Below are 18,715 nucleotides of genomic sequence, written 5' to 3'. Positions count from 1 at the left end.
AGACGTAGCCAGATCTAAAACCTCAAACAGTCTTCATCGGTGTATTTCCTGCTCGACAATGTGCATTTCCTATTAGGCAATGGTTATTTTTTCAAACAAATTTTATAGAACGTGATTCTGTTTTTAGAGTGTAGCAACTGCATGACATTAGACAACGATCTAGAGTTGCTGCTGGCGACCTTCAGTGTCCGAATCAGTTCCGGAATTCCAATTTTATCGATTAAGACATTTATCATCGGTACTAAAGCAATTCTGAAAACACCCTTTTTCGTCTTTATAGATTCTCTGTTAGTGCCCCGTCATCATTGATAATAGACCCGCCCCCAATTTTCCACTTAGTGATTGTCCTGAAAAATAAATTGTTGCGACAGAACAACTTTTTCTGTTGGCGTGGGACGTAAAAGTATGTGTGCATCTGGGTCCGGTTCGCCTTTAATTAAAACTTTAGGGACGAGGGAGTTTTCCCGACAGAAATTCTGTTCTGAAATTTCTGTTATGGTAACGTTTCTTTAAAATAAAAATGACGGGAGGACTTTCAATAGAGATGTACACACAGAACCATGCAGGTTTATCTATGTTGTAATATTGTTGGAGCGAAGAAAAATCGAATTCATTTTGAGACATTTCAATTCTTAGTCACTTCGTTATTGTAACAATCATCACGACGAAAGTCCCCTGATGAAGCACGACCTACCATTTCTCAAAGCGGGGGAATAACCTATGCAGAAAGCCAATAGTTGGTAAAGAAGGCAGCGTAGGTGAAAATACTCGTTATGTGCATAACGTGAATACAGTGGCACTCTATATAAACTGGGCTGGTCCATCCTTTAATTAATGCAGTAGTTCTTAGAGGTCTCTCTTTCAAACTTTTCGGATAGTTCCTGCAAGACGTTTTCCTTGAGAAAATGATTATTACATTTTCTTTAGTAAGCACTGACTTCCATTTATTCATTTAGATTTTTTTTTTCTTTTGCTTTACCCTGGAATTGTGTACCTTGTAACTTTTCTTTTCTTAAGATGCTTCTCTACATCACAGAGTTCTTTGGATTAACGTTTGGGTTGCCGTTTGCTTATCATTACAATTTAATTGACACCGATGAAAGATTCACGAACGAATTAGATGACATTCAACCCGAAATAATTGAGCCAACGGAAGTAACAAGTACAACTCTAAATTTATCTACCCCTTATTAAATATTAGTTTGCTAAATTAAATTCTATACACTGAACGTTTCCTAAAGCAAAGTCTAAGTTTCTGTATAACCTCATACATTATCCTTAAGCAACGGGTCTCGTTGGAGAATTCCCTTAAATCATTTGTGTAATCCACTTTGATGCAAAACTGAATATGCCGCATTACACCTTTTTTTATGAACAGATTCCATGGCGTCCTACTGGAACTACGAAGGTAATTTATTGCGTGCGCTTCACTCCATTAAATACGTAGCAATTTTTTGAAAACCATGTTGTGAAACTGAACCGGTTAGATTCTTCGAGTTGGAGCCAAGTCTACGACAGCTGCAACGGTAATTATCAGTCACCAATCAATATTGATCCTGCCAAGGCAATCACCAAGAGCTACCCGAAGCTCATCTTTGGCAATTATGACCGCACCTGGCCAATGAGTATCACCAACGATGGTCACACAGGTACGAAAATTTTAAACATGATTTCCATAGCTAAATCATAAAAACGATTTTCTTTTTGGTAACATTTTATCTGTATAATAGTTCTGCTTGATTTACCCCGTAACTACCCTGCTAACATGTTGCCATTCATAAGAGGTGGTGGCCTGCCGGATCAGTTCAATTTTGTGCAACTCCACTTCCATTGGGGTGGCGACTCCGTACGTGGCAGTGAACATTTAATTCAATCGAAACAGTAAGTATATTACATTTACTTTTGGGAGACTCGACTATTTAAAAAAATATTGATAGATAATGTATCCAACATTTGGCCTAGATATTCCGGAGAGCTTCACATAGTTCACTATAATTCAAAGTATATATCGTTCGCCGAAGCTACTAAACACAAAGACGGGGTTGCAGTTCTCGCTATCTTAATGGAGGTATATTCAATCGCTTTTGAAATCCACAATATTCTTTCCGTATATTGTAAGATGTTGTATTAATTGATATATAGAGTGGATCAGCCGACAACAGTGTCTTGCAACACATCGTCGGACAGTTTGTTGATATTTTGCAAGGTGGCCAAACAGCTAAACTGCACAATCCTATTCTTTTGCAAGACCTTCTTCCGACCAATATTCAGAATTTCTACAGGTACGATGGCTCTTTAACGACTCCCACTTGCCAAGAGGTTGTCAGTTGGACTGTTTTCGAGACGCCCATCACTGTTTCTGAATACCAAGTAATTTACATTTCCAATACTAGTCGATTTTAACAGCCTAATATTAAAACTCGTGTTGTAGTTGAGGAAGTTCCGGCAGTTGTTTGACAAGAAAGGTCGCAGACTCAACGACAATTTCCGACCGATTCAAGAAGATCGTGGCAGGGTTATCACTTATCGCTCTGGGAATGATCATCAATCGTTTAATCAACAAAAATATAGTCTGACGTCATCACCTGTTCAACAGTTCCAATCCTGGGAACAGGCTTTGGATTTTTTTAAACATTCCGAGTTCAATTCGCAAGAATTTTTCAAGTGGCAACCGTTTAATCGTTCAGACAAGTTGCAAAATATTTTGGAAATTCCTAATTGGAATTCTGTGGTTAGATGACATGAAAGCCCATTGTGTCAATGTGAAGAAATTCAATCAGAGTCACGATCTTGTTGTGCAATACATAATAAATTATATCCTGGGGACCCGTCAACCTCTTGGAGAAATATTACGTCCATCAGTCAACCATTTCCTGTACGATGGCATCGTTCCGTAGATAAAGAAAAGACGTTTGCTTCAAGAGAACAAAACAAACAGACAAATTTTGACAATGCTTCGTGTCATTCACCGAAAATAAAGGAATTCATTTTCCGTGGTGCGACTGTACCCAATCAATTTATTCCGTACATCGAGCAGTTTACAAATGAATTTTTTTTATTTCCCACGCGTCACGTATACGCGTATCATTTACAATCTATTTCCTTGTGTTTCGTTTAACGTTTTATGACATATATTTCTTGCCATCTCTGTATTCAAAGGTTCTAACCTCAACGGCATCTTCTTTGGGTTTGACTAATTGGAGTTAAGGATGCCAGGAGCGAGTTCCATTTGTCCTCCCTGAGAAATCCGTCGTTTTCTTCCCAGATTGCAAAGCTTGAAGTGACACATTGATAAATCTGAAAAACAAACATTGAAACATAATCGTAAATTCATTTTGGGACGTCACGTTATCCTTTCCACTTACAGCTGTCTCGTTTTTCCATGTACGGTAGCTCATTAGAAGTGATTCTCTGCATTCTGTATAGGGAGAACATGAAAAAGCTTTGCTGTCAAGTAATATAGGTTAAGTATATTTACCGCTCTTTGGACAGGTCACTGATTTCCGCTCTATCCATTGTACTTAAACCAGGAGCAGCAAAACTGTCGCTTCCCTAATTTGGGGTTTTCAAAAAATCAAACACAACTATAAAAATGACTGAAAATCTTAAATCAATAGGTTGAACACTGCCCTGAATCACAACTCTTACCGAGTAAAAAACTATAATCCTAAACCATGTACAGAAAGTGATTTAAAGCTTACCCGGTATACATTCAGCCCATAGTCAGTAAATGGTTCTTCGTGCATCTGGGCCATTCGTCTAACTGCTTGGCTATACCAGAGCTGAGGATGTGTCCGTTCCAATGGTTGCACGTCCTCCGAAGAATGTTGACGAAACCAACGCAATGGATTTGAAGTTGGCTGAGAGTTCTCTACGATCTGGGACAGGGACGGCGGGGTTCGAATACTATGAACCGCCGAAAGCAGCAGTCCAACAACTAAAAACGCCAACATGTCACCTAACAAGTTGGAACGAATCAGCAATGTTTGATTGCACCGTCAACAACAACGTTTTGAATTGACAGTATTGAGGCTAGTCTACCAAGTGATATACACATCAGCATCACACGACCACATCCTTCAGCATTATTCTAGCAACTCGACACACACAATCTAACGTGTGTGAATTAAATCATGATGAGACTATCAATGATCATGTGATTGATTAAAACTTACTTTTCGGTGTGATATAGGTGTCGATTAGAAGGAGGGATGCTCCTGGGTATTGGTAAGTTGTGAACTAAACTTCTGTTTCCTCCGTCGACAGTTGCCTTCCGATTGCTGTGTCGCTATTTATACGGTTGCCTTCGACCAGGCGCAGAACAAAAAAGCGTAACAAATAAAGAATGGCAGCTGAAGGAAGTCTCCCGTTCTCTCTTTTGCCATAGCCAATAGACAGTGGGCTATGCTTCCAAATCAAATTGCACACCTCCATGTCCCTGTTTGTAAAGCAAACCGAAAACAAAAAAAGACCATCACTGTTTTGCTTCAATTGAGAGAATTCCATTCTCTCAAGTGCAGCCTTACGGCCGCGATGGCGAATAGGCGGTCAGTTGAGCACGCACCAGTTTTACTGATATCGTGGGCGTATATATAACGGACAGACAGCTAACAACAATGCATTCGAGGGTTGTATTTTTAGTTTTGAAAAATCTAAAATACAGGGACAGGAAACACAAGAATACAAAATCCTATCATGCCTTTGATTTATCCTTGCGCAAAGGAAAAGTGTTTAAAGTCAACCGAAACTATAGGTCTATAGAGAAAAGCGGAAGACATCAGGAATTCGTACAACGTGATACGAATTCTTATTGAATACACGTACGACCGTACGCCGCCCTACGCACGTAAGACCATATTGTGCCAACAAAGTAAACATACGTGAGAACATTTTGTGCTTTTGATTTTGATTCTTTTTTTTTTCCCCCAACTAGATTGGAAATCGCTTATTTTGGTAAAAGAAAAACACAAAGAGGTGCGCAATTACGTGTCGCAATTGTTTACATTTTAACAGACCATTTCTCCGCTGTGAGCATATATTTGTGTAGATTTCTCTAAAATGTGAATGATCGATTTTTACAGTCGGTAAAAAAGAACGACCCTGTAACCAAAAATGGCCATTGTTTTAACTTTATAAAGTCTTTATGATATTTCTTGACGTTATGTCAAACTTATCAGGCACAGAGGAAACAAGTGTCTTTCTATGCGTGGGCATTTTATTTCTATAGGCGAACAGGCGGAGTTTGCGATAGAGTTTTCAAAAGTTCGAGCACTCTGTGCGTTTTCGATAAAGTTTTCGATAAAACATTGAAATCAATGAATAGACCAAGCGATGCAGACAGTCGGTAAATTTTAACCTTGTTAGTAGTAAACGTTGCCGAATAAAAGCAAACACAAAGGTGCCATCGCAGAAATGCCTCAATTGTCCTGGCGCTTGCTGGTCGTAAATCTTTCCTAAAAATAAAACTTTGGCATTAAAAATCCTTTATCTATTCGCTAGTTTTTGCACGGTATTTTAAGGGAAGGCAGAACTCTGTTACTAGCAAAAGTGCCATCAATTGCACTAACACTTAATTGCATAACTCGTGCAGAGCACAATGTTTGAAACTTCTGCTGTACGTGCGACAAAGATTTTCATATGCGCATTTCCCCCCGTTACTGGTCAACAATCAATAAACGTTTCTTTCTCCGCTCGGATATCCTTTCAAGTCAAGTGGCCTGTTGCACATTACATTTATTGACTCCTGACCGCTGCTGACCCGGTGTCGATTGCATTTCCTCTTCTTGATCCTTGTTCAATACCTTTCTCCCCCCTTTTTTACGTTACACGTACTGTACTTGTCCTTACATTGACTTGTCCTTGTATCTGCGTCATCGATGCTGTTGATCTCCAGTGACTTCGCTCTTTAAAATTGTCTTGCCTTTCCTCGAAGAATGTTTTGGAGTGAATGCAGTAAGAAACGTATACAGTGGATCAGTTCTCTCCGATGTACCTGCCCACGCCATCTAATGTAGAGCAAGGATGTTGAAGTAGCTCGGAAGGAGCGAAAAGATCCAATGGCCTATATGGAAATGACCTTCTTTTCTCTGCTCTTTGCGGTACCTCATTGGTTTGTATATCGGCCTGCGAAGGTGTTCTGTAATAATTATGGTTATCCATTAGTTTCAGTTGGGAACAACTTGAGAAAACATAGGACGAAAGGATAAACTGAACGAACAGGGGAGGAACCAGTCATCTTTAATCAACTAATTTCGTGTGCAACAAACCACGATGGCGTAAGAGCCACTTTAGAGCAGGCACCTAAGCCGATCGTATCGGAATTTCTCATCAAAGAGACAAGAATATCCTTTATTGAAACGTCGCTCCGATGTCTTTCAATTTGTCCTAGCGTCCTTCACGCTGCCCAATCTAACGTGAAACGGTACACCACTCCTTCAACGGAGATTTAACGAATGAAGGTCATGTGTGAACATTTAAACAATTAGGAAAGATTATAATAGAACTATATATGGCCCTTTATTCTAAACGCGTCACAAAATATAGTTCTGAGTTAGTAGAAAGTAAGTAATTGAGAAAAGAAACAACGATAAAACTCACAAGTTATTGTTTTAGGAAACAAGCCAATCTTGTATAGACCTACCCAAAAGATAAACGAACTGAAGAGTATTGATTTTTTTTCCCCCATCAATCCGTGGGAAGATCTGCTACTTTACAATTGGGCAACAATCTCGCCCCATTCACTATCTTGGCGTTGGTGCTTCATCGTTGTATAGTTTGCTCGAGTGTTATATTATTTATTCGATGGATAGCGATCACCAAATTAATTGATGAATGCGGTCATTTTTGTTTTTTACCCTGATGAATCTTCCAAACAGTCAGTTTGACAACAAAGTGTAGCGCACCGAGCAAAAACGCTTGATAATGCAAAGCGTCCATATCTAAATGTGATATAGAACTATATGAAGAAGTAGCTAGTCACAAAGCCATGATGCTAATGTAACAAACTGTGTTGTGAGTAATGCAGGTTTATGTTGCGGGCTTGAAACTTAGATGTAAAGTGTAACGTTCAAGCGCCGCATAGCGAACGGCTTACGTGACGTTATATACACAATCTATTATTTCAAGTGCGTCGACTATATTGAAACCTTTCCATTGGACCTGGATAAATCAATAGTTGTGAATGGAGTATGCTTCAGAGCGAGATGTCGTTGGGTTACAGTAATACAGATTGCTAACAGAGAGTGGAGTTTAGCGCTAGCATTTTAGAAGATGCAATTGGATCATTTTTGCGTGTATGTTAGCGGTGGTGTTAGGATTACAAGGAAGCCTTTAGAAAGGTGTTAATAGCCGACTTGTGCATCTAGCGATTGAAACCATTAGCTATAGTCAAAGTCGTTCAGTGTTGGCACTTTAGCAGAAAGTTATAGAAAAAGGAGCTAATGGTCAACCCTCTTACATTATTATTTTGTGATTGTTGTGTCATTGGAATCGTTATGCCATCTACTGGATAGATACCCAGCCAAAAATCCGACACAATTAAATGCATGTTTTAATACATGTTTATATTGGGACACTTGAGGAAGATATAAATTATGTATTGAATCATACTAAAGTCTAAAATATAATTTTTAGATAAAAAGAATAATGAATTGTGTCCCAATTTTGGTATACTATAAGTTAAATAATAGATTGAATCATGGGAGAATTGTACTCAATGCGTTTCGAACTACGGAACTATATATCGGTAGCCGAACGTGCTACCAACTGTGCCACCTTCGATGGTGATGGTTCCAAAAAATATCTATCCAGATTCGATTCAAGTGCGTTAGGTGATAGAAAAATTTTTGAGATTTTTTTAATATTTGGAAACATTTAATTTTACGTGATAGAATTTGGTTTTCGAACATCAACGATTCATAAAAATTGTTTTTGTGAAATTTATAATGATAACTTAACTTAATTGAATTAACATAATAATATTGAAACAGATAAATCGACATTATAAAGTTAAACTTTCGTATTAATGCGGATACTTGGAATAGAAGTGGCTAAACAAAATAAAAATACCCTGAAAAATGGGTTCTTCCCAACTTTCCAAGTCCATAAAATATTCGGGTTATATTCTCGTTTATTCGGTTCAGGCGTTCATATGTCCAAAAAAATTCTAGGATATTATTTGATAATATAATGAATGGTATAAACACCCCCGAAAATTTGGGAAAATGTAAAAATTTTGCTTTTTTCCATTATTCCTGGTTTGCTAACCCCGAAAGAATTATATCCTTTTTAACAGCCATATAATAATTTTCCAAAATTTTACGCACTAATCACATCTATGCACTATGTTAACTTTTGTTTCATCGGTGTGAAACACGATCTATTGAAAACTAAAATATAACTTAGAATAATTGACTTCTAATAATATATACATTAAGCAATAATTGCCTCCGCCTTGTATCAAACTGCATAGTATTACTTTTATATCACATTTTATTACCAGTTAGTAAAGTAACAAATAATTAATTTTGATAGTATGCGATTTATTGAAAACTAGCATAATTAATTGCTTCTGTTTTATTAGCATGTATTAAATTGCATGTTGTTACTTTATGATCATACTTAATACAAGCTAGTATGATAAAATCATGCTAATATATCATTAATTATACTAGTATGCGATTCATTGTAAACTTGTACAATTAATTGTCTCAGATTTTTGGCTGGGATAGTGAGTTATTTTGTTTAGTTAGACTTGCTTTCCAAAAAGAAAATACGTGAATTTCGTGTGTGTGCGGTGGGTGGACGTGATTTGTCTCAATGGGTCTCTTGTTCAGTAAACGTAATTCAATTTATTTTTAGCCTTTTTTTAAGAGCTGGATAGTATCAAGTGCTTATCGATTCCTGAGGTACACATAGGCCAAAAATGAAAAATGACAGAGTTAGCCTAATCACTCTTATATGCTTCTCTTTTCCCCCCACTAGGTCCTTATATCCGGAGCATAGAGTACATATGCCTTTGTAACGTGTTTATGCCTCCACTTTGAAAGCGAGTTTACAGAGTTGAAAAACAAATGATAAAACATCAATTATTTGCAAGGAAAAAAACTCAAATTTACTTTTATGCTGTAACGTTGCCCAGACGTAAGGAAACCGAATTTTTTGTTTTACGATGCTAGTTTATTTTAGACATGTGTTGTGGGAATGTAATGGCAGTCGATATGGAATTAGAAGACAGAAAAGAAACAATATAGAAACAAAAAAAAAACAAAAGGTAAGTTTTTCATAAAAAAACAGAGCGAAAGGCTTCGGAGAAGCTTGCAAGAACAAGTGAGCTGAAAGATTTGAGCTTTCTTAGTCCCTATTATATCTGACTGTCGAACGGAAGTAACGAGAATTTGATTGAATTTCGCAGCCATTTGTCCGGTTCAGAGAAGCCAAATCTGAGATTTTTCCCTGGTCTGCCGTCTCTACCGAACGAGTGTCGGAAGCCGTGCCAAGTGCTAAGAAATGTCCGGCCTTTCCATCGCCGAAAGGAGAGATAAAAGAAAAGAAAATAAAATAACAAGACCAAGACTAAGACGACCTCGAACCAATGGAGAAAAGAAATAAATGTTAGTGTAACATTTTCTGGATTGTTGGGACGTGCGCCAACAGCCAAGACAACCTCCTCCTGCTCTTGCATCCGCATTCTATGGGATACATTACGTTATTATACTTATTGCCCCATTTTTACGTTATCTCGTTTCGTTTGAAGGATCGCACTGATGCCCAGCCATCATTAAGTATCGCACTATTCTGGACACCTTAATAACTTTTATACAACTGCATTGTTTCTTCTTTTGTTCGACCCTTTTCCCGATGAGTTTTATTCGCTAAAAGCCGTTCACAGAAACCACGGCGATGATCTATCGATGATTTTTGTATCTGTCTGAAAGGTGAAAGAACATTATCTATAAAACATTGGGCGTCTTTTTAAGTTACGCAAATGCTTGTCACCATCAAAATAAGAAGGAAGAATTCCTTGTCATCGTTGGTTTAAAACGTTTTAAAAACGTTTCTATCGATCTATTTTTTATGAATAATATCGGGACGAAGCGAATGCCTTTTAAAAATTGATTGATTACTTGGTTTACGGAGTGATTGAGAAGGCTGGTGAGACTCACGTCCTCAGCTCCTCTTCAATTGGAAATCATTTACATATTTCTGTGGTTTAAGTGATGATAAAACTAGATCCGTTTAAACCAACTTCAAATATTCATTTTGAAATGTTTTTGTGATCAGCACGTTGGACCTACGATAGGATCCAGAAATCAACTGTAAAATTAGTTAAAGAAAACAACGCAGTTATTGAAGGAACGGATGGAAAGTAGGGGATCTGTAGAGCATCGATTCAACATTTTGCGGGCCGGAAACGAAGCTACCGGAATCCGTAAAGCCATTCAGAAAGGATAGATGTATAGCTTATAGAAACGAATGCAGATCTCACACTGTTTTAGCCGTAACATAACGTTTTCAAACTGGATAATCAATAACTCATGTTGAGAAAAGGTTGCCAATCGCTGTGGCTGCCAGCACGTCGTTAATCACCAAAGGGTTTTGGATATATGTACGAAGTCGATCTAGTGGATCATCTACAAGCAATGGCCGTCATGCGCCTATGGAAAGCATTCAGAAAAAAATAGAAGGATTTTTTTTTTTGAATGTTGTTTTACAGACGTTACCGAAAAATGTGGCGCCCTCAGAAAATGAATTTTTTCGTCAACAGTCGGGAACATCCCAGCTGGAAAAACAACATGAAAAAGAGAAAAAAAAAAGGAAACGAAAATATATATACGCAAAGGTCTTTGGCAGTTTGACATGCATAGCCACGGCCGTTGTGTGAAACGATTCCGAGAGCCAGAAAAAAAAAAAACAAACAAAAAACCACTTCCGCCGTCACGAGCGTCATCGTCTTATTTGCATTTGACCACACACGGGGCGAAAGCGGTTGCCAAATAGACACAGTACAAAATTTCCCACTGTGGCCGTATATAGTCTCAACTTGAATTCAATTGGGCCGCGAGCTTTAACGACATACATCTATGCAAATCAATCGTTTCCTAGGTGTGCATCTATATAGGCCTACGTACATGCAAAACACCCAATGACGTAATGACTACCCTTTCTTTATCACCGCCTACGTACTATAGACATGCATTCAAACTTGGCCAGAGCTATAAGATCGTGACTGCTGCACTCGAACCGACCATCAGTGGATCGCTTATTTTACAAAAGGATGAAAGCGTTGGTTCGGATGTTTTGTTCGTTTGTGAACGTCTAGCCTCCACATTGTACTTGTCTAAGCTATACCAGTTTCGGTTTCCTTGGCAGTAGACGTAGCCAAACATAGACAGATAGAAAAGAAGAAGAAAAAAAAGTAGGAGATGCACCTTCGTGCAGCTCGGCAGGATCCAACGTGATTAGCTGCCAAAAAGCCTCGTGCCGTTGCATTTATCAAATCTTTGGACATCCCTTTCCTCCCCCGTTCGGAAAGAACAAAAAAGAATGCATCAACCTCATACATCACTGCGTCTGCAACCCACAATCGTCTCTCACCATGATGTTGAACGAATGTCGCTTTTTTTTTTCAACACCATAGACATAGGAAACAGTCTTGAATTTAAATAGCATCAAAAAATAAAGAGCTTCTTTGACCCCTTGCATAATGCAACAGATTGCTTGACTTGCACGAATTGATAGGTGGAAAATGGAGCGGACAAGGATACCGTTTGATAGATCACCGCATTTTTCGAGACACCTTGCCGTCTATTCGTTTATTGTATTTGATTTTTAAAAAATACAGGGCCATTTGAGCTATCGCTGTTTAATTCCAGAATTTACTGGCGTGAATTCAATTCAACAGAAGAAGAAACAAGAATGGACGTCAAATTGAGACGTTGGAAACCAATCCGGCCGCAACTGGTCAATGGCCTTTGCGTTGGGCTCTGCCGCGGAAGCACATTTCAACAACGGCGACGTCGATGCGGAAGAGTATAATGATATCGTCGACGGTTGTTGTTGTTTGATTTCTTTTTTCGGCAACATTTTCAGATGATGACCCTCTGAAGGGTGTGTGACGTCTTCGGCAACTTGCCAGATTACTGCGGCGGCGCGGAACCCTTCTTTTTCGTTCTCTCTTGCGGCGATGTGTTTTCCCCCTGTTTTTCTTTTCTGCTTCCATTGAGTCCCTTCTCAGTTTCCCTCTCCTTTAAATCCGGCAACAGCCCAGAAAAAAAAACCATTTTTTACTACCAGCCAACGGAATGTTTATCCTCTAGTTCCACTGGATTCGCAACTGCCATTCTTTTGCCTCCGTCGAATAGCCGACTCGTGTCTTTATCGTGCGTGCCGTGTGACGTTTCAGTTCCAGTGGCCAGTGTTCCAGCCAGCCAAAATGAACGTTTAAAACAGCAACGGCCGCTGATTGAAAGAGCCGCGCTCATCATCGTTTTTCATTTAGTGTAGCCTTTGTTCTTCGGCTTTTGAATTTGAAGGATACTGTTCACCAACTTTTGGCAGGTTTAAAGGTTTTAGTTCAAAGCCAACTGGTCAACAGAGACATGGGCAAAGTGGTGGACGTTCTTAAAGCTATTTTGACACGTCTGATTTTCGCCGGACACGGATTTATAGGTTAGTACGATTAAATGTCCAATCCGCTGATATTCACGTTGAACTAGCGTGCGCTGGGACGTCATTTAGAAGCAATACTTTCAATGTACAGAAGAAACGTTTAAAAAAATGTGAATTGTTAATCAAGTTCATTTCAATGTGATTGAATGAAAATCAACGTGTTTTTCCCTTACGTCATTTCACAGCGATATGGAGAGTCACGACCATTAAGGACGATCCTGCCTATTGGTACCTGTCGATCTCGTTGCTGGTGCTAGCATTCGAAGGAATATTTACTCTGACTATCAAAGCTAACCAAGAATGGAGATGGTACGTATTATTCCAATTTCTTTGCCCGATGACGATGTGTCACGTTGATTTCTATTTTAACCGATCGGCGTTAACGTGCAAAAGGAATCCATCGTATAGCGAACCCAACCCTTTTTTTTTTTTGGCCCGTCGTTCTATCTGAGTCTTCCAGATCTCCTGTCAGTGCCAGTTAGTGTTGATTACCAATAGCGAGTGTGCAGCGTCCAAATACCTCCCGTCAACTGCTGGAGTGGGGAATAAGAAAGATAAACTTCTTGGCTTGCCAAAAATAGATCTGTACATCACATTGTAAAGCTATATTGGTTACCGACTTGGGCGGGCTTATATGGGTGGTGTAAAGGCGTTACATGTCAATCCATCACACGTAACCAGTTTAGATCTTACGCACAAGGAATCCATCAGCAATCATCTACATAACACGTCCCTCCTTCATGTATAAACAGCCGCAGATCTTAGAGCTAAACACTTCATCATACTCTGCTAAATAATATAGATTTAATCAATAGTATTAAGACTATATAGTTTGCAAGGGTACAACGTCCTTCGTATCGATGACGGGGTACCCACAATGGAATAACCGCAATCCATTTGCCTTATTTGTTTCATCGATTTCCTTTCTGTCTCTTTTATTGTGATGCTTAAGATTCACCATCGCCAATTACAGTCGAGTGCTAGAATTAGAGAGGGGAGAGAAGATAAAGTCTTGATGCTTAAACAAATTTCAATATCGCAATCGTTACGGATACACAGATCGTACAGCTTGCGCTTTCCGTGTCACCGTTATGCAGAAAGAAAAACACAAATTCCATCATTTCCTTCGCTGAATTATGTATACGTACCGCTGAGGCGATAGGAAAAGCGACGTATCTAAGCAGTTTGAGCCGCTGAACATCAAGTCAATCAATTTAAATAGCGCACAATGGCTCATCATATCTCCAATCTGAGCGCTTTAGAGTGGAAGGCAATTTTTTAAAGTGCTGTCTGTTCTCCTTGTCGTGTAATGTATGGCCAACTCATCTATTTTCGAATGCAAGCCCACGGCCGTAAACAATGCATACATCAACTATTAATAGTTATCATCTTTTTGAGCCAGCAAAAGCATTTCAATCGAGAATGTGTTGGCAAATAGAATTTTGCGTCTACATGTCAACAAGGGCGAAATCCTAAGCGAGTTGGGTGTACATATCGATTGCATGCATATCCGCAGCATACAATCACGTGATAGACGTCTTTCCCGATGGTGTTTCCCACCCAACCGGCCCAAACATGTTGACATTGTATAAAAACGTGTTTCACTAAAACAAACGCCATTTCTATGTATAGAACCGTCTAAAAGTATTTGTATACTATCTGATTACTTGTTTGTTTTTGTTTTTTTTAAATAGCGATAAAGACCCTGTAAATCCGAAATGTAGTAAATGATGAGCTTGCCAGAGTATATAAGGCATAGAGTCTTAAAATATTTGGCATCTTTTTTTTTTTTTCAATGTTGTTGTTGTTGTTGTGTAAATGCATATTTCTTGTTTGCTGTTCTTTTTTGGTATTCTGCATCCGCCTAGATTTTTTGTCTGTATTGTCCTGCCGGTATGTAGAAGCCACAAGAATATTTGCCGAGTTTGCAAAAGACGGCAAAGAACTGAATCAGCAAACAACTGATACTCTTATGGCTGAGTGACTCGCGTTATCTGCCATTCATTGGATCGTCAAAAAGCACAGAATCGATCTTGTCGCTTTTCTTTTTCTAACAAACCAAGCTTCGACTTGCCCATTTCCTGCTCTCTGAATTTATGTCATTGCATTAGCATGGCGCAGGCCATGGGATACGACTATTGCGTAGAAGAAGAGAGGTAGAAAAAAAGAAACGAGCATAACAACTCACGCATTCAGCGCAAAGGATATTTGGCCGCGAAACTGTCATCAAGGAAACGACGACTGCGTATTTCTATACAGAAGATTTTCTTTTTAGTGACCTTTCTTTACAATCCCTTGTATGGCTTTCCATCTGTTTCGCTTGATTAGTGGACCTTCCGCAACCCTGCCAAAGATATACGTACTATAGGAGGTGCGTCGCAATACACGTGGCAGCGTGATCGTGAACACCGGATTTCAGGCTTGCTGCCTTGTCTTCTGACTGAACTCTGAGCTCACTATACATATTATATGGTCAGGTTATAATCATGGTGGATAGTTAGACATCTCATTGTCTATAAGCCTCGTTAAGCAATTAGGAATGCATTGTTCATTGAATCGCGTTGCATAGTTCATTAACACGGTGCTGGATGTGCCAGTGTGATGTATAATCATGGATTTCATTGGCCAAATCACATTATTGAATGTTGGGGATTAAATCGGAGAATCCATTGAACGGAAAAGTGGACTAAAGTTGACTTCTTTTTCAGGTTTTGCCCGAGTGTTTTTCTTTACTTGTCGAGTGTCGTGCCGTCGATTTGGCTCCTGGAATTCGATAAATTGGATAGGAGGCTTGAAGAACGAGAAGGTCCCAACATATCGCTCTCCGCGCTGAACACCACAGAAGAGCTGTCGGAGATTGGAGTAAGTGTCTTCATCCTCGAATTCAATAGGCAATTGATTGGAAACATCTTTTGATTTTAAGGGCGTCAAAATTCCATTGACGCTTTCAGCAGAGAGATGGGCCACTGTTATCCAACAGCTTCTGATGCTCATTCTCATCATTGGTCGATGGTTATTACCCAAAGGTGACCTCACCAGAGATCAACTGTCTCAATTGCTGTTAGTTTACATCGGCACGGCGGCCGACATCATCGAATTCTTCGACTCTTTCAAGGTGAAACAATTGATTTCTCTTTTCTTGCGCTCATTGCGTGCACTCTATAATTGATCTCGCAGGACGACAAGGTGGCCAGCAATCGTGTGTTATGCATCATCATCCTGGCAATCTGGTCGTGGAGTTTGCTTCAATTCACAATGGTGTTGACGGCCAGTCCAACTAAGAGCAAGAAAAGCAAATTGCGCGTGAAAGAGAAGAAGCCCAATTGTTGTCACACGGCCAAAAATGTGTGCTGTTCAGTCGACGTCTGGTCTATCCTTATCAACATAATCCTGCAGGATGCTCCATTCTTTATCTTTCGATTGCTACTCATTCTGCACTACAAAATTATCAGCGAAACCAACATTTTCTTTACGTGCAAGGTTCTAAATCCACTCGTTAACGCAAATTTTAATTTAAAAATGTCTCATTTCGGCTTTGACGCAGAACACGTTGGTCATTACTCTCCAATTCTATCGGCTCATCGTCGTTCAAGCCGAAAAGCGCAAAGGATTTAAATCGAGTAAGCAAGGGGACACGGTGATAGGGAAGAATCAAGTCATGTCCAGCAATTCCAGTAAGAAACGGGGCACTTCTCCTGGAAGTGGCGCTGGTGGCATGGAGTCCAGTAGAAACCTACGTGCCACTAAAATCGTTAAAGTGACACCTGGTCCCGCCAGTGTCAGAGGCAAATCGCCTAAATCACCGAAACGTGCGGTGGCGAAATTAGTGCGGACGGCATCCGAGGATGATGGAACGGCCGTTTATCCAGCGCATAGTTCCGCGTTCCTGTTGCACACGGAAAATGACACATCATGGAGACAGTATTCACGGGTCGGTCATTCAAACAAATGCGAAACATTTGTAGTTTCTTGACGTCTTTTTCTTAACAGGGAAGGAGAAGATCTTTATCGACTGGCGATCTCAGTGTCACGGCCGAAATGTCGGTTGAAATCGATTCCAGTCCCGACAGATCGACGTGTTTCAGTGCCGATTTAGGGGCAGGTTGTGATGCCGAGGGAGGTGATCTCATCGAATCCGATTTTGAAGCCGAGAGGCTCAGCAATTTGGAAGAAGAAGATAACGATAATGAAGAGGCTAACGATGACGTAGAATCGCAGAGCTCTGCGGAATTGGAATATTCCAGAGAGAAGGAGATTGGAAAACGTAGAACAAACAAGTAAATAACCCCATCGTAGTCTTTGAAGACCAAATTAATATAATCCATCCATTTTGTTCAGTCGGTATGCTGTGGTGGATGAAGTGAGATCGAATCCATCGTCAAGACCAAGAGCGGGCACCAGTCAAACACGACCAGTGCCCATGCCCCGCAAGACGGCCGGAGGTGTACCACAGCCGTCAAACAGGTCACCAACCAACCGTTCAGTGTCCAGTCGTTGTTCAACTAGTCAATCGTAATATAATCACAAACTGTGATCAAATAATAATAGCCCTCTTACGCCTATTGTTTTAGGAAAGAAAAGAAACGCACAACACGTCAGGACACTGGTTATTCGACGGGCTCGTCGGCATCCACTCGTGAATCGCAAGGCAACGGAAAGCGAGTAGGTAGCATGTACACCTTAGACTGTAGATTTTATTGCAAAAATATTGACCTGAGAATGGAGAGCCACCATCCGTAAATTGCATAACTTTTCAATTCAGATTCCCGGACGTGCGATGACGCCCAGTCGAGACGGCCGTGAACGCGAGAGTCGAAGAGTTGCAGCAACACGACCGAGGGATTTAGGACGGCCGATCCCAGGCTCTTCAAGAGGATCTAATCTTCAGGAACTTCACGAGCTTTACGAGATGGGCAGCCCAACGCGCGTCAGTCGAAGTTCCACCAAATCCAACCGGCCCAGCCGCAAATCAAACAGTGGGAGTAACAGCAGGTCAGTGAGTCTTGAAAATTTGTTTGTTGTACCAGCCTCAACACGCTGGATTTTGGCTGGGCGGATTGTGTTATTGGCCCTAACCAATTTTGATTGAAATACCGGTGAAAGGTAGACGCGAGCCGTCGCTGGACTACGATGGCAGTTTAGCTGATGAAGATCGAGTGGATGAATTCCAATCGGAAGCCACTGCGAGGCAGACGTGACGCCGTTGGTTCGCCATCATGGTCCTCATGTTCGTTTTCCTAGTCATTCTTTGCTTTTCGATTTTGTTTATGTACGCGGCCATTCATCCGGATGGATTGGTTATTTTCAGTCAAGCCAATCTTTTCAACACTCGAAGCCCAAATAGCCCGACAGTTTCCGTGCTAGGAAACGACAGTCACGTGATCAGAAAAGGTCCTCCTGGACTCGTCCTGCCAGTTGATAAGTGGTGGGTTCGTCTAGAAGAAACGGAGAGCCCTCCGATTCGAATCGAAGGAGAAACAATCGATGACTGGGCGCAAAGAGTGAGGGTCAAGATGGCGAACGAGACCACTAAAGAAGCCTTTCATAAACAGCCAATAACAAAGTCTGCCTTCGTTAGCACAACACCACGATCCACATACTACACCAGCATCAGAACTAAACCGCCCAAATTCAAAGACATTCCCGAGTATGACGAAAACGCCATTACTTACAATTACAAATCGTACGGGACAAATATTGTTAAACTTAATCCTAAACCTTAAAACAGAAAAATGAGTTGACAAGGTTCATCAGTACCGTTTATCAAAACACGTTGATCCAGCTCTGTTTACAAACTCATTCAAGCTTATTTCTTTAACTAATCTATTTGACATGTGAGCGATACGAGTGTCCGGCACACTTAAAAAAAGGAGAGAAACTCCTCACTGTTTTGCATAAGGTAAATACCTTTATTTCTTACCTGTGTTTCTTATGTCACTCTTTCATTCAATTCACTAAAATGATTTACAAAAGGGCACTTAATATGCATTGACACACATCCTCTAAGATTCTAACGTGTAAAAACAAAAATGAAAGGAATCGCGAA

General features: G+C 40.1%; 3 protein-coding genes and 2 long non-coding RNA genes across 7 annotated transcripts; 3 read left to right on the top strand and 2 right to left on the bottom strand.

Moving 5' to 3' along the window:
- On the top strand, window positions 1-2,953 carry LOC116926127 (carbonic anhydrase 2). Its single transcript, XM_045176397.1, has 8 exons — window positions 1-926; window positions 1,018-1,162; window positions 1,379-1,408; window positions 1,488-1,649; window positions 1,731-1,881; window positions 1,963-2,068; window positions 2,143-2,370; window positions 2,432-2,953. Exons 1-8 carry the CDS (start codon window positions 906-908, stop codon window positions 2,738-2,740), a joined length of 1,152 nt encoding a protein of 383 aa, XP_045032332.1. The 5' UTR covers window positions 1-905; the 3' UTR covers window positions 2,741-2,953.
- Window positions 2,954-3,000: 47 nt separating this feature from the next.
- LOC116926128 lies at window positions 3,001-4,324 on the bottom strand. Its single transcript, XM_032932930.2, has 5 exons — window positions 4,176-4,324; window positions 3,702-3,958; window positions 3,479-3,552; window positions 3,366-3,418; window positions 3,001-3,297 (listed from the first exon to the last, which is right to left on the bottom strand). Exons 2-5 carry the CDS (start codon window positions 3,951-3,953, stop codon window positions 3,194-3,196), a joined length of 483 nt encoding a protein of 160 aa, XP_032788821.2. The 5' UTR covers window positions 3,954-3,958; window positions 4,176-4,324; the 3' UTR covers window positions 3,001-3,193.
- A 4,452-nt stretch (window positions 4,325-8,776) lies between these two features.
- On the top strand, window positions 8,777-10,003 carry LOC116926123. Its single transcript, XR_004395867.2, has 3 exons — window positions 8,777-8,906; window positions 8,983-9,271; window positions 9,413-10,003. It is a non-coding gene; the product is annotated as an uncharacterized LOC116926123 (long non-coding RNA).
- Window positions 10,004-10,434: 431 nt separating this feature from the next.
- On the bottom strand, window positions 10,435-12,965 carry LOC116926124. Its single transcript, XR_004395868.2, has 3 exons — window positions 12,843-12,965; window positions 10,722-10,780; window positions 10,435-10,655 (listed from the first exon to the last, which is right to left on the bottom strand). It is a non-coding gene; the product is annotated as an uncharacterized LOC116926124 (long non-coding RNA).
- LOC116926122 lies at window positions 12,139-18,015 on the top strand. 3 transcript variants are annotated; one of them, XM_045176394.1, is made up of 11 exons: window positions 12,139-12,669; window positions 12,855-12,978; window positions 15,378-15,531; window positions 15,593-15,784; window positions 15,847-16,149; window positions 16,214-16,600; window positions 16,660-16,946; window positions 17,008-17,133; window positions 17,241-17,331; window positions 17,432-17,661; window positions 17,777-18,015. In XM_045176394.1, exons 1-11 carry the CDS (start codon window positions 12,600-12,602, stop codon window positions 17,865-17,867), a joined length of 2,055 nt encoding a protein of 684 aa, XP_045032329.1. In that variant the 5' UTR covers window positions 12,139-12,599; the 3' UTR covers window positions 17,868-18,015. The 3 variants fall into 3 exon arrangements, with proteins under 3 accessions (XP_045032329.1, XP_032788806.1, XP_032788807.1); XM_032932915.2 differs by having other exon boundaries at window positions 12,142-12,669; window positions 17,008-17,181; XM_032932916.2 differs by having other exon boundaries at window positions 12,143-12,669; window positions 17,008-17,181; window positions 17,773-17,914.
- Window positions 18,016-18,715: the final 700 nt, after the last annotated feature.

Source organism: Daphnia magna, linkage group LG7, assembly GCF_020631705.1.
Source record: "Daphnia magna isolate NIES linkage group LG7, ASM2063170v1.1, whole genome shotgun sequence".
Lineage (NCBI taxonomy): Eukaryota > Metazoa > Arthropoda > Branchiopoda > Diplostraca > Daphniidae > Daphnia > Daphnia magna.
This window is presented reverse-complemented; position numbering and strand designations above follow the sequence as displayed.